A 15,546-nucleotide genomic window follows, 5' to 3' on the forward strand; every position below is an offset into this window, starting at 1 on the left:
ATATTTATGGTTCTATGAGTGTCTCAAATTGCCTGTACATGGCCAAAAAGGAAACACTTGCAGCTGCACCAGGGTTAAAATAAACTGTGTGCCTATCTGGATCAACAGCTCAGGTCTGCAGAAAACACTGGCTGCCCTTGGGTCAGAGGAAGTTTACAGGTCCCAATCCATATGGGCACAGGAGATCTTATATCCAAGTGGTGGAGCAACCTCTTATCACATATACAAGGGCAGCACTTGGATTTATTATACACAATATTTCCAACTAACACATGTAACTGGCAGTACCTGCAATCTTTAGTGGGACCAATCAAGTATTATTATTATCCACTCACAAACAGAGACTTTGACTCACAAAAAAGCTTCATTGTCAACTAAAACTCACCTATTTACCCTCTTATCACATACCCTCTCAGCATGTAACACACAATACTAATAGAATCCTAGAATCATTTTGGTTGGAAGACACCCTCAAGATCATTTAGCGCAACCATAACCTAACTCCGGCACTGAATCATGTCCCTAAGAACCTCATCTATGCGTCTTTTAAACACCTCCAGGGATCGTGACTCCACCACTTCCCTGGGCAGCCTGTTCCAATGCCTTTCTGTGAATATTTTTTTTCCTAATATCCAATCTGCACCTCCCCTGGCACAACTTGAGGCCATACATAATATATACAGATATTTATACATTATATGTATTTATATGAGGCCATAATAATTTAATCCAAGGAATTAATGCAAAAGAATAGCAAAGGGTTCAAGCAAATTAAAGCCTCTACACTATTGGCTAAATTTCAGGGAAAGCCGCGGCATGTCAGTAGTATCTCGAGCAGACCACTTCAGGCCCTACTAAGGAGATACCTACACCATTTTTTGTTGGAGGAAAGGGTTGTTGGCAGGACCACAGGGCTTTCCCCACAGGCTTTTGTTTCCTTGTTCGGAGGCCAAGCGCCCAGAACAGTTGCGTGGGGAAGCACCGCGAACAAGCACAGCCAGGGCCTGGCCCCAGCGGGACCTGCCCCACCGAGCAGCACCGGCTCAGCCCTGAGGCGGCTGTGGCAGCAGGGACCGCCCCCACCAACATGGCGAACGGAGGAGGCGACGCCCCCCGCGCGCCTCGCCTCAGGTGAGCTCCGCCCCGCCCCGCCCCGCCCCGCAGGTGAACGACCGGGCGTTGCCTTCAGCGCTGCTCTGATTGGCCTGTGGCGCCGCCAATCGCCCGTTCACGTGGAAACGCCTATGCCCTCTCGCAGGCACACCCCCGCGCGGCCGCTGTCGGCGCCTGATTGGCCGGAGCGGCGGTGACGCGCGCGGGGGTTGTAGGGCCCGCAGCGAGAGGAGAAGCGGCTGGAGAGGGCGGGCGGCGGGAGCTCGCGCGGCGGTGCTACTGACGCCATGGCGTTCAAGCGGAGCCGCGACCGTTTCTACAGCACCCGCTGTTGCGGCTGCTGCCATGTGCGGACCGGCACCATTATCCTGGGCACCTGGTACATGGTGAGAGACGGGAGTGGCGGGCGCTGCTGAGGGGGCGGTATTTGGGGTTCTGCGCATGCGCCTGGACTCGCCCGTTGCCCAGCCCAGCGCGGTGGGCGAGGGGGCGCGCCTGCTACCTGCGCCGCCCTTGGAACCGCGCGGGGCTGTGAGGGTCCCTGCCGGCGGGCGGGGATCACTCGGCGTTGTTCGGGCCTCCCTACCTTCCCGGGGGCTGTTTCGGGCTTGCCAAACTCCGTTGACCCTTGGCGACCTCCCTTGTGGGTAGAACCGGGGTCCCTGAGGGGTTCTGTTACTACTCCTTTTCCTAGATTGGAGACGTAGGCACTTAACGTATGTTTCAAACTGTGTGCTCCTTAAGAGGGGAGATGCTAACAGTTGGGGAGACCGCAGCTGGGGGTTGTGTTGACAATAGAATGACACAACGTGGTTTCCCTGCGTGCCGTGTAACCTCTGAGAGGAAGGTTTGGGTCTTCAAAACGAGTGTGACCTCTGCTTGTTGAAGAGCGATGTGGAAAGGGAGGTTCCCGGTTATTCAGTGCTCTGTGTTCTCTGTACAGGGGGCAAGGAGTGACAGAAACAGGCTTAATTTCCAAAGCACCTCTTGTTTTTTCACTGATGGGTGCTTCTTCTCTGAAAGCAAGCTGTGGTGGTAAAGCTGAACTATTAAAATATAGCTTTCAGCTAGAGTAAAAGAGAAATGTGAAAACAGTGTTAGCAAGTTAAGGCCTGGAGCCTTAACTTCTTTAGTTTCCTTAAAGGGTAACTGAGTTCCCCTTTACTGAAGTAATTTCCTTATCTTCCCTTCCCCTTGCCCTCGTGGGCAGTAAAAATGTGAGGCTAGTTTAAAATGTTGCATCATAGCTTTTCTGTTCTCCTGAAGCTGTAACCAAAGTCTGTATTGGCCTTCACCTTTCCCCAGATCGTAAAAAACAGAATGCTGGGGGCTTTTTTATGCATTGATGTGGTGGAGCCATGTACAGAGACTGCTTTTACAGGCATGGGGATATAAGTTTGAAGAGTTTATGGTTTATTTTCAGCTGCTGAACAAGTCCAGTGTTCAGTACTGCAATGGACTTGTTTTGTAAACCTGCAAAACTTGTGCAGTTTTATCCTGTCCTGATGGAAGGACATCAATGATATGTTTCTGGTACCTGAAGTAAAAGCATAAATTGTTAACAGTAAGGGGACACTCATCTTTGTTACGGAACAAATGCACCTTCCTGCCTTCCCTGCTTTCGTTTCCTGCTCACAGGAGTCTCTAGAAACTCAGATACTGGGCAGAGGGCAGGGATGTGCTTTCCCTCTGGTACTTCCAGTTTCTACCCCGCTTGCTGTGCTTCTGTTTTATCTTGTTGCCTGGATGCTGCACCTCTTCCTCTTTTCTGATCTCCGCAAATATCTGTAGTGCTTACGGACAGTGAAGAGTTTGCTGTTTTTTGAGGCTGATGGCTTCAGAGGTAGAGCAGTGTCCGAGGCAAAGTGTTGCTTTGATCTCATGTAACTGCAATGGATTCAGTGTCTGCGAGCTGCTAGAGGGGAAATACAGTTGAATTCAGGATAGGAGGGTGCACGCGAAATACTTCAGAGCTGCGTTTTCCTATAAACTGTATCAAAAACTTTTTTAAACTGTGCATTGAAAATTGTTATCTGGTTCTTCCCAGCTGTCAGCTGGGAAAAGGTGATAAGTCTGTGAGCTGTTTGAGCTGAAATAAGGTTTTACCATGAAGTCTTAGGTGGTCTTGCCTACTGCTCTAAGTAAAAATTCAACTATAATTCATCCCTTTTAAAAGTAAAGTACAGTTTTTACACTAAAAATAAAACATTTGTGCTGACAAAGTTTAAAAAACAAACAAACCCACAAATTAAATTTTCTAGGGTATTTCAGGTTGTTTAGACATGTTATTAATTAATGCAGCATTTATCACTAACATAAGTCTTTCAGACACTAGCTTGTGGTATTTCTACAACTATTTAATAATCTATGCTTGTAAGTTAGACAAATAGTAATAACTTTGTGTGGGTTTTTTTGTTTCCTTTGGGTTTGTGTTGGTTTTTTTTGTTTGGTTTGGTTTGGTTTGGTTTTTTTGAAAGGGAGGTAGTTTATTGCTGGGGAAGAATACTTAGTTTAACAACAGCTTTGTGTTACTGAAAAGTCTTTATCAGCCTGTGTTTACTGGATTCGCTTGTGTTCTTGTGCTGTGCAGTCCTGAAGGAATTAGAAACCAAACATAAAATGGAGTCTGGTAGCAATCTACTCCAGATGTTTTACTAAGATAAGAGTTTTGGCTATTTAATACATATATATTATTCTTATGTAACCATTTCTTTAGGCATTTTCCTATTCTTTGCTTCTTTGTATAATCTTAAGCTTTGCATCTAATTAACTTGTGTCCTCACTAAAAAACTTCAATGCTGCCCTTGTGTACTTCTGTGAGGCTAGAGAGAACACGAATGTTGTCTTTTAAAATGTCTGCTGCTGATGCTGTGTGATCAAACCATGCCTTTTAAGCATGCTTCAGTCCACATGCTGCCCCTGTTCCTGACAGATAAAACTGTATTTGCAAAAAGATGAGTTAAGAACATTTCTAGCAGACTCATACTTGAGTTCCAGAACTAATAGAGTTTGGTTTACTCTGCAACACCCGTGTAGGAAGGAAAAAGAAACCTCCTGTTCCTAGCTCTGTAATTGCAAGTGTGTGGCTTTGAAGTTTGTTTCTTCCTGTAAACTTTCTTATTAGGCACAGGGCTTTCCAAAATCCGGAAGCGTGAACATTGCATTGGCAAAAATCAGATCAGAGTTCAATAAACAGTTTAAAAGTAACAGCATTGTTTTGGAGGGAGTGGCTGTTTCGTTCTGGCAGCAAACTTCTAGTGACGGAGTCAAAATGATGCAATTGCTACTGGTTAGCAGGAAGGTCAGGATGATCTCTGGAGTGGTTTATTCACTGAACAGGACTTCCAGAAACAAAGGAATGTAACTGATCTCAATCTGATCTTGACAGTGCTAGAGGCTCTGAAATACCTTTTTTTTTCCTTTCTTTTTTCTTTTTTTTTCCCAGTTTTTATTATTTCAAGAAAGAACCCACTCAAAAAACCCCATACAAGACTAAAAAACCCCACCTTGGTTTGTTTTTCAGGAATGCATTTAAGGAAAAATACTGGAAAAGTGAGACGAAGATGAGAAAGTGTAGCAGTGCAGGGCAGTTTCCCCCTTCTTTCCCACTGATAAAAGGAAATAAAGAAATCATAAGTAGGAATTCTTGTCCAAGACCTGTAGTCACTCGGAGTGCTTGAGGAAAGCCAGAGTTCATGTGCAGGCCTCCAGAGAGTTGACGCACTTACATGATTAGTCATTAAGTTTATACCATGGAGGTAAAACTCACTAATTAAAAAGATAATGCTTGTTATAGACCCACAGTCTTTTGAGTTCTAATCATATGAGCAGCTAATATTTCTGTTACCAGGTTGTAAATAAATGCTGACTTTCTCCTTTAATACCAGCTACTGGATTTTTAAAATGTTGATATAAGCTACACCAAACTTCCGTGAAGTTCGATTATCAAAATTGTAAGAATAAAAAAACCTCTTCTGAACCTATAAAACTAAATTAAGTCTTTTCATCTTAATGGAAATATCATTTGAATAAGAATTCGAACGAACATTTTGTAATTTTTAAGAAATTGTTAATAAGTCGAGGGGGGCTCATCTTCAGATTACGCTGGGCCTTACCTGTGTTTTGTGGGTTTTTTTGACTCCTCCATGTAGACCATTTGCAAACAAACTTTATTCACAGTGAATATATTTTAAGTTCTGACAATGCCTTGCAATCCAAAGTGTACTCTTGCTGCCTGTCACGTTAACTATCAAGTTGAACCAAGCCTTTGATCTTGCTGTTATCAAGCTTCTGTGAAAGAAGAATGGTGCTAGTTAAAATACAGGTTATGGTTTTGTGCTTCAAAAGACTCCTAAATTGGAGTTGTTGGTAACTCTTAATTGAAATCCATATGTTGATTATGATGAATTACTTGGTACTATGGCATGATTCACAAATAGAGTACTGGAAACCCTGAGGTGTTAATTGGCAGAGGTTTGGATTTGTTGTTCATTGTGTTTGGTTTTTTTTTAAAGTTAGTATTTTTATCCTAATAGGTTGGATTTTGAATGACTCTTCAATTTCCTATTTATTTTTCAACCTCAAATAAATGATAAAGCTTTAATACTTTGAACTGCACTCAGTAACTGGTGAAATTACTAAAGACTTTTGTATGCTAAATTAGGACCATGGAGAGGATGAAAATTAAAAAAGTGACAGATGTGAGATCACAATCTCACAATTCCAAGACATTCAGGTTTTTACTTCTATATTCATTCAAGGGCTACTTAGTCTTTATCTTGAGGCAGATATAGCCTATCATGGCAGTACTGAAGTAGTATTGTCTTTTGTCCTGAACTTTACCACTATTTAAGTGAAAATGATGACTGTATGTAAACAAGAAATTATTTAGCGATAGTTGAACATCTCTTTGTGTTTTATGAAATAGAAATCAATGTTTCAAGTGCCAGACATCTGATCCTTGACACAGGCTTTTTGAACAGGTATAGAGCAGGAAGTTATTTTCTGAATTATAGATTGGTATCTCTTGTTCACTCACAGAGGGGAGGAAATAAGAAAGCTTGAAAATATATTGAGAGTAGAAAGCCAGAGTAGAGAAGGGTGAAACAGGAATGGTGAGAGAATATAATATCCTATACATTTGAACAACGATGAAGCAAAATAAAAGATTTAGACAAGTGGCAGATGAGAAACTTGACAGTTTGCCCTGTAGGAAGTGTCTTGCAAGGAAGAAAATACGTTCATTTCAAAATAAAGATATTTGTGGCTAAACTTAGTTCTTTACTGCCAACTGTACTAGTTATTATTTTTTACATTCCAAGGAATAAAATGGAGGATACAAGTGGCCAAAAGTAGCTGGAATTTCTAATAAGTTGGTAAAATACATGATTACATGATAGTGTTTGTACAAAATTATCAGCTTTGATTTCACTGAAGGGCTGCTCTTAGCAGAAAAGGGTAAGCAAACTTATTACCATGATATCTCTAAACCCTAGGGGGGGAAGAAAAGGAAAAAAGAGTTTGTAGGAACTATGAGTCTTAAAAGCTAAAACTCCGTCTAAATGTTCAAAAGCTTTTTTTCTTTACTGAAAGCTTCAGTAATTGTGTATAGGCATGCCACTATTACTGTGATTGTTTCCTGGAACCAGGCCAGTAAAAGAAGATATATCTGGCAAATATTCTTCAGTTGTGAGAAACTGCAAATCAGTTTGTTTCTTTCTTTTGAGGCTAATTGTAAGAGATCCTGCTGGTGCTGATGACCATACTGAATAGCGATTGGAAAATAACTACAGCTTGAAAATACCATAATTACTTTTTTTGTTATGCAGTCTTTTTTTCTTTGGCATATCTCTCCACATACTAGTAACAGAAACTGTGCCCCTGTAAATCTTGAATAGGTTATAAATGCTGTGAAGGCAATTTTGCAGAGGCTTAAGCCACTTCTGACTTTGAGCTCTTGCTGTTACTGAAAGCATTTCTGGTATGTACTAAAATGGGGAAGCAGAAGTAGCCTTCGATGGCAGTGTGAGGAGAACAACTGGTAAGCACATAGCCAGTGCTGAATGCTTACAAATTTTGGGGTTCAATCTTTGTGTAAGATTTTTTTGTTTTAATTTCACCTGTGTTTTTGTAGCCCTTCTGATGAGGACTGATGAGGTTTTTATGAATGGTCTAAGAAATGGACAGAGGGAGACAGTTCTCCCCTGCTTGTATTACAGCAGTAACATGGGAGACGCCAAGAAGCAAGTTACATTTGAGGATCAGAGCTGTAGCAGCAGATTTCCCTCATACACTGAGTATTTACTGTGAGATGCTTTACACATCACTTTACCCTCCAGTACTGTTTGAGTGGGGTGCAGTACATTATTTGTGCATTAAATAAACTGCCTTCAATTTGTTGTAGAAAACAGAAACTCTTTCCAGATGTTCTGCATTGTATCTCTTGCACCTTTTCCTTCCTGGCCTCTTTTAACTATTTCCAGTCTTCCTGTTCACAAATCTGTGCATTCATCACACATCAGTTTAATTATGTCACTTGAATCCCTACAAACCCTACCCATCTTAATTTGCAAAGTTATTTAGTTGTGATTCATTAAAACTAGCAAGCGTCCAGTGCTCTGTTGATTGTTTTTGTTGTGGTTTAACTAAATCAGCTTGAAATTTAATCATAAGTTGGATTTTTTTCTTTTCTTCTGCATATAGGCAAAGAGTTATTTCTAATTGAAACAGAAGATTTATTACTGTGTCCTTAAAAAAATCATAGCTGTTGCAGTGTAAATAACCTTTATGTTACTGTGATCTTTCTCAGGTGGTGAACCTGCTGATGGGCATCTTGTTGACAGTAGAAGTGACTCATCCAAATATAGTGCCAACTGTTGATATCCAGTATGAAGTCATCGGAAATTACTATGCTTCTGAGAGAATGGCTGGTAGGTGTATAACTGCTGTCTGATTGGGAAATAAAGTATGCAGTGTCATGATGTATTTGCCTCAGACTTGTGTGTATTCCATGTATACAGCTTTTAAATGGAGCTGTCTTATTTTCTGAATTTCTCTTTAATTATTCTGGGATTGAGTTGTTCTATAAGAATAAAATAAAAATACTTTTATGGAATGTTATTTTACTTCTTATTACTCCTAAGTATCTTAAAGGAGAACATTTCTAAAGACTTGCCTTCTAATGCTTTGAGTGTTGAAATATGTGTGGAATATCTCTAATTCACTTTCTCCATGAACATTTACTATCCTTGCTGTGTCAGTAAACAAAAAGCAGAAAACTGTTTTCAAAGACTTTGGGGAATATTTGGTGATCCTTGTAGACTTAAGGAAAGAGCTTACAGCTATTGTGCATGAGTTTACTAAGAGGAAAACCATGCTATCTTTCTAAGTAAATTGGAAGAATTGGGAAGCCGAGTACTTGAGTGAAATCAAAGTATTTATATAAAAAGTTTGACACGCAGAAGCAATAGAAGAGAAAGCATTAGGAGCAGAATTAAGCCTACTTTTAGAAGTGTAATTGGTGTCCAACTCTTGTCTGTAATGACCAAACATCTTAACATGTTCTTAACATGCAAGCTTGTGTGCATACTTTGTGTCATGGTTTTTGTCATTGGTTAGGTTTGCTTGCTTGCTTGCTTGTTTGTTTTATGTGCAGAAATATGTTTAATGTGGCAATTCTAATGTCTCATCTCAGTCTGTTTTACACTAGAATTTAGGGAGGGTCAGATCCAGCCTGGAGCGAAGATAAATAGTACAGCACAAATCTGGGAATTGACAGTTCTGGTTTACAGTCTTCATGTTAATTGTTCATGACCCGAGTTGAGGATCTGTCAGTTCTGACCGGTGACTGCAACTCATGTTTGTTAGTAATGAAATGGGAGTGGGAACAAAGACCAAATACTTCACAAAGCCAAGACATTAAGTAAAATTACAGCAAATATCTGTAAAATGTCATATTCTATGATGAATGTTGGTGTACTTGGTAGCCGTAATGCCCTTATGGCTGAGAGATGCTTCTAAAGCTGAAGGTGCTTTCTCCACTCTTTAGTGTAAAATGACTATCATGTGCTTTTGCCATTGAGATTTTTGTTTCCTATGATGAGATATGGGCTAAATGGTTTTGTGTCCGTGAAGGGATATTATATTATGATTTTGACTGTGCATGTGGATATTGTGAGTAGCAAATCATCAGCAGAAAACCACACTTATTGGTTATTGGTGAGTACTCCGGGCTCCCTGATCAATGCAATGCATTTCAGGCGTGGGAGTGCCTCCTTCTTGATGCCATCTGTCTGTAAATATTATCTCATACTGAATTGGGTGTCGCGGTTGAGACGGACAAACGACATGGACCAAGTTCCTTCTAGATGAAAGTAATAGGTGCTATTTATTGCTACAAGTGCATTTTTATACAATTCTACCAGTTCATGTGTCTTTTCACTATTGGTTACAAGTTACAGCACTAACATCTCATTGGTTAATTTTGCTATCATCCATGTTATTCTTCTATCCCCTTTTCTCTCACGGGTACATCTCTCCTCTCTCACGGGTACAACTCCATACCTCCGGATACTCCTTTATTCCCATCCTTCTCAAGGGTAAATCTTAATATCTTCAAGGCTGATCTCTACTCCCATATTTTCTGTCAAGGATTCCACAGACCCGCTGCAGTTTCCCACAATTGGGTACATAAGTGCTTCTACAGTGTATCATTTTCAAATCAGTTGCAGACTACAAAGTTATGGTTCTCAGATCATTTCTTTTAAGCATGAGAACTATAAAAGTTTGGCTTTAGTATTGCAAAAAAAATTAGCCACATCTATAGACTCTCAAGCTGGTTTCTTTCTCTGTGTAAGTGTAAACTGTGCTTGCTGTAGGGGAAGGAGTATAATCTAACTCATGGAAAGCAGCTGTCCTTCTGTCGTCAGGAGCTGTGATGCACAAGGAGAATCTTTATCGTTCAGTTTCCATGAGTGTCCTGGATTCTGCTACCATTTAGCTTCTGTTCAACTGCCTTTTCTTATAAATAACGGGATACCTTCCACACAGTGATTTCCTGTTTTCTTTACTGTTACTGAAGGAACAGTGCTGCTCCCCCTGCCAGTGACCAAATTATGTAATAAAACCATTTTAAAGTGTAAAGGTTGATACTTGGCTAGCCTCACTTAAAATTCTTTCCAGTTGTAAAGTTAATCACCGACATACTTTTAGCCCTGACATATATTGCAAATCAGCATCATTAAGTTGCATTACTATCAAACTATGTCAGGCTTCTAATTGGTGTGTCTGAGCCTTATTCAGGCTTTTCATTAAAGCAGAGGGATTTTTTCTGAATGCCTGCTGGTTTTCTTGAACCAGATTTTTTTCCCTTAGGAGAGGTCAGAGTTACTCAATTCTGCTGCTACCAGTTTGCACAGATGAAGGAGTTGAGTGAGAACAGATCATAGGAATGGTTAGAGCTTGTGTACTTGTCGGGTGCAGTGTGACAACTTCAGGAAATGACGGATGCTTGTTTTTTTCTTAATGCAGAAAATGCCTGCGTTCTATTTGCTATCTCCCTCCTCATGTTCACAATCAGTGCAATGATGGTGTACGGTGCAATCGCTGTAAGTATGTTTATAGTCCATGGTTTTAAGCTTGTTACTTGAGTTTTTAACTAAAGACCTGACAGGCTGCTGCTCTTTTTTTTTTTTATAGCATCGCGTAGGCTGGCTGATCCCATTTTTCTGTTACCAACTCTTTGACTTTGTGCTCAGTTGTCTGGTTGCCATCAGTTCTCTAACCTACTTGCCCAGAATCAAGGATTACCTGGATCAGTTGGTAAGTGTTCAGCTCAAGTTGATACTTTACATTTGAAATTAAAATTTGGTTTAATTAGGTGTCTGAGCTATAGTTACTTTTCTGTGTATAAGAAAGAGGAATTTGGACTGCAGCAGCTGTAGGTGGTGACTGCCAGGGTGGTTATGAGAATGAGGGCTTGCCAGAGGTGGACGGGCCAAAGGTGTCATTGTTCCCCAAAAGGAGAGCCAGGGAGAGAAAAGAATTGTCATGGGAGCTGTTAGTGTAAACTACATATGCTACATTTGCATTCAAAGATCTTCCTGACCATTTAAGCAATGTGGTTCTGTGGCAGGTTTGCTACAACGGATTAAAAATGTGTTAACCCTTATTTGGTAGGGGAAAGGGAAGAAAAGTATAGGTAAGGATTGATATGATGTAAGATTCTACAGCATTTTGGGATGGAACCTGAGATTCCTTTTTGCATTCTCTGTGACTCTTCTCATTTTGAAACAACACCTTCTAAGTCAAACTGTAATGGAGTTGTCATTAACTCTGCCTGTGTTTACTGCAAGAAAATTCAACTGATAGAATACACTATCAGTTAATGAGGATCACAGACTCTTTCCAACTTATGTTTAGATCTGTTCAAGTAGATGTTTAAAAAATCCTCTTTAAAACGGAGATTTAAAAAAAAAATAGATTGATGTTGCAGAGGGGCTTTGTTACTGTGGTTGGCGAAGACAGGAGTCTGAAATTTGCAGAAGCTCTTTGTTTTGGCTTTTCTGAAGTTTGTGGGCAACTTTTTTTCCTTTCTACTCTGCACACATGTATGTTACTGGGTGGACCGACAGGAGGTAATTAATACTAAGTCATTAAAGAGTTATCAAGTAAAGGACCAAAAGTACAAATGCTGTGTTGTGGCTGTTAAAAAGGAAATGACATGGATATCTGAATTGGCATGAGTTTGAGGAAGTGAATAGGGACATAGACAGTACAAAGCTGCTGTAGAGGTAGCCCTTTTCTGCAGTGACCTAAAATAGCAGGACAGAGGCAGGATTGTGTAAGGATAAAGAAGAAACTAGTGAGAAACGGTACTTTTTGTTGTTACTGGGGGAGTAGTTTATGCAAGAATTTTTCATTTGGTGTGAAGTTTGGATGTCCTGTTGTATTTGTGACTGTGCAGTGTTCATGCTTATCTCCTCCCTTTCTTTCCCTTCCCTTTTTTTTAACTAGCCAGATTTCCCTTACAAAGATGATCTCCTTGCCTTGGACTCCAGCTGTCTCTTGTTTATTGTTCTGGTGTTCTTTGCTTTATTTATCATTTTAAAGGTAAGTTAAAAACTTAAGCATATGTCTATTTAACGAGTTACTATATTAAGATGCTATTAATCTGAGTTAATTCTTGATGCTGAATTAAGAACTTGGCTGACTTCTTAATGCTGAGTTAAGAACTTCTTTGAGCAGAATTGTTAGGATGTTCGATTACAGTATGACTTAAATCTTATATTTTGTGTACTGTTGTATTAACTAACTTGTTTGTATGCAGTGGGGCATGTTTGTGCAGCTCTGCCTTTCCCGAGTAGGAAGTAGGAATGCACAAAGACTTCTAATGCTATCTTTTTGCATATGTGGAGATAAATGTAATATTTATAATTAAGCTTGTAGCAAAACAATATTGAGTTACTGCATACAAGTTTTCTAAACAAAACTTAATTTCTCACTGCTGAACAAAACAGGGTGCATGTTGTGGAAGGAGGAAATGCATAGGTTAATTCAGAGCTGCATCTTTATTCCTACTGAAGGGTGATATTACCAGTTATTTTCATTTTTAAGGTCTAAATACAGAGGCGTTCATTTGAATTACAAAAACTTGTGCAGACAAAGCATATTAGAGAAATTATTTGATAATATACATGGCTATGACAATATTCCTTTATTGCATTCAGATTGAATTTAAGAAAAAATGAAGTAATGGAGAGGTATTTTGCTCATTTTCTATATTGTCTTTGAGAGGAATGTCTGACTGGAAGCCTAATACAATAGATGATATATTTGTATTGATTGGGAAGTTCGATACCTTGTGTATAACCACGTGCTAACTTGCCAATGAAAAATTCAGAGATTAATGTTACATAGATTAATTTAAAATAATGTAATACTCATCAGAGCATGATAGTATATCTTTCTACAGCAGTTAATGTTGACTTAAAGTCCATCCTGTTTTGCTCCACCTTGTCACCCCAGTGTTTGTTCATGCTCTGTCCTTCGCACTGGTAGTTGGATGAAGAGCAGTGCCAGCTCAGGGGTGAGTGGGATTGTGCTGTTGGCATCTCCTTCTGGCAAGCTTGGCCTGAGATCCACAGCAGTGTGAGACAGTTGGGAATTAATTTGCTGGCACTACTGAGGCAGAGAGATTAGTTGAATGGATCTGTGAATTTCTTTGTTAAAACCTGTGTGGTTCATCCTTTCCTGCGTCACTATGATAGCAGAGCTAAATGAGGAACAACATAGGTATTTGGCTAAATCTGTGAAATAGCAATCCTTCCTCAGATATGTATCAACTAAGTTGATTTATGCTTCTTTTTGTCATATAAATGTAATCCAACATCTAATTTCTGAGTCAGCTAATGCATATGAAGTCTTTAAAAAGAGAAATCTCTCTTCTTTCAGGCATATCTAATTAACTGTGTATGGAACTGTTATAAATACATCAGCAACAGAAACTTGCCAGAGATAGCTGTGTACCCTGCTTTTGAAGCTCCTCCACAGGTAAAATATTTTCGAGATGAAAGGAATCAGCATCGTTTAATTTTGAAGTAGAAAGCCACCATATCCATATATGTCTACAAGCCTTGTCCAGCTTTCTGAATAAAGACTGGAAAGATTAAAGAAGTTAAAGCAGCTAATGTTGTGATGGGTTATTTCTTAGTCGTGTTCTTATAGTACATAAAATAGGAGGTTTTATAGAGAAGGCTTTGAATGTTTTTTGTGTAGCGAGGGAAGCTTTCTGACTGCACCAGTCAAAACCTCCCTTGCTTCTTTGCAAACCAAGAGGCGGTGGGTGGAGTGAATGACCTCGGGTTATGTTCAGCAGAGCAGTAACCTGCTGTTGCACCTTCTTTCACTTCCTCACCAGCTTACTAGAAACATCAGGAAGCTTTTAAAATATTTGCCTGCAATAGAAAATTAACTTGCTGGTGGGGCATATAGGTTTTTGTTCTTTTTTTTAATTTTTTTTCCTCTCTAAACCTTCTGCATTAATCTCTTCAAAATGTCTTCTTTTTAGTATGTTCTGCCAACCTATGAAATGGCAGTGAAGATGCCTGAGAAGGAGCCTCCACCTCCCTACATACCTGCCTGAAGCAATTTTTATGTTAATTAACATCTGTACCAGCTTCCTGGGGGTTTTGTCCTTTAATCTTGCAAAACTGCTTAAGTAATAGAAATATTCAGGTTTTTAGAAGCAAACTGTTCTGTTTAAAATATGTTTGATATAAACCTACTAAGCAAAACACATCTGGGAGTGATTTTTGTTTGCTTTAATTTTTGTTCTTAATGCTTTTAAACATTTTTTGCCTTAGGGCCTTATACTGCAAGAACTTATGCATGTGACTAACTTGTGGCTTTTAATAATACCAACTGGGCCAATCTGTGATTGAAGTTAGCTACAATTATAAGTGTCTGCAGGATCGTGCCCTTAATTTATATTAATTTTTTTGTAAAGTAGTTCATGAAGACAATCTGATCGTGCAGCAAAACGACAGTTTGCCGTTGTCCAGTTTTTGGAGGGGGTTTGAATGTGGTATATACGTGGATTTTTTTTTACTTTGCACTTTTTATCATACATTATCCTACCTTTATTTTGGGTTCTTTTTGGTTATCCTATGTCTTGAAACATAGTATTTTTTAGGAAGAAGTGAAGATGGCACAGGAGTTGTATTACAACGTGCTGCAAATACAAGAAAAATAGAAATGTGGAAGATGGTTGCATGCTTCTAATCTTATATGTATTTTCCTCTTTGTGATAAATGATACTGAAATAAATCTTTTATGAAACATTTACCAGCCGCCTTGGTTGATCTGTTTACCTTTTTTGTTTGTTGTTTTTTATGTGCTTCAGTGTAGTGCAGGTAGTCCCAGCTTAGTGAACACTGGCTTCCTGCAGTTGTTTAGTGGTTGATACGTGTTCTTCAGCACAAGTCAACCCATGGGTGGAGAATAGTGGTTCCCTTTATCAGCTTGTATCGCAGCTTTTGCCGTTCAAGTACTTGGTTGTCTTCTACTTGCCTGGTTGCTACTTGCACATAAACTGGGAAAAGGGAATTGTACTGGCGGCTTCCAGCCCTCAGCGTGAATTCAATATCTGATGAGCTCAGGCGTTAAGAGCAGGACAGACACCCAGTGGGACTATAACATTATTGACACTGGCAAATGTCCAAAGTTTTTGGACCTGTGCCATAACTTCAGAACTGTTCCTCTAAAAAACGAACCAAAAAAACAACCACAAATGACAACTTTTCTACTGTTCCTCCTCTGCAATAAGGAGTAAAGATAATTTAATGATCTGCTGATATATCTGAATTAAAAGTGGCTTTCTACTTTGGAATATAAAAGCAATCTGGGATTAAACTCTGGGGAAAAGAGTTCAAATTG

At 39.7% G+C, this 15,546-nt stretch overlaps 1 protein-coding gene across 1 annotated transcript; it reads left to right on the top strand.

The window, feature by feature from the left end:
* Positions 1-1,303: 1,303 nt before the first annotated feature.
* LAPTM4A (lysosomal protein transmembrane 4 alpha) lies at positions 1,304-14,955 on the top strand. Its single transcript, XM_080342030.1, has 7 exons — positions 1,304-1,499; positions 7,922-8,042; positions 10,642-10,718; positions 10,810-10,932; positions 12,127-12,222; positions 13,564-13,662; positions 14,180-14,955. Exons 1-7 carry the CDS (start codon positions 1,401-1,403, stop codon positions 14,252-14,254), a joined length of 690 nt encoding a protein of 229 aa, XP_080198156.1. The 5' UTR covers positions 1,304-1,400; the 3' UTR covers positions 14,255-14,955.
* The last annotated feature ends 591 nt before the right edge of the window (positions 14,956-15,546 follow it).

The sequence above is a fragment of the Nesoenas mayeri genome (assembly GCF_963082525.1).
Source record: "Nesoenas mayeri genome assembly, chromosome: 3".
In the NCBI taxonomy this organism is placed as follows: Eukaryota; Metazoa; Chordata; class Aves; order Columbiformes; family Columbidae; genus Nesoenas; species Nesoenas mayeri.

Coding starts and splice junctions, on each gene's coding strand:
- LAPTM4A (XM_080342030.1), top strand. CDS start 1,401: ATGGCGTTCAAGCGGAGCCGCGACCGTTTCTACAGCACCCGCTGTTGC. Junction 8,043..10,641: donor TGCTTCTGAGAGAATGGCTG/GTAGGTGTATAA, acceptor TTCTTAATGCAG/AAAATGCCTGCGTTCTATTT. Junction 12,223..13,563: donor CTTTATTTATCATTTTAAAG/GTAAGTTAAAAA, acceptor CTCTTCTTTCAG/GCATATCTAATTAACTGTGT.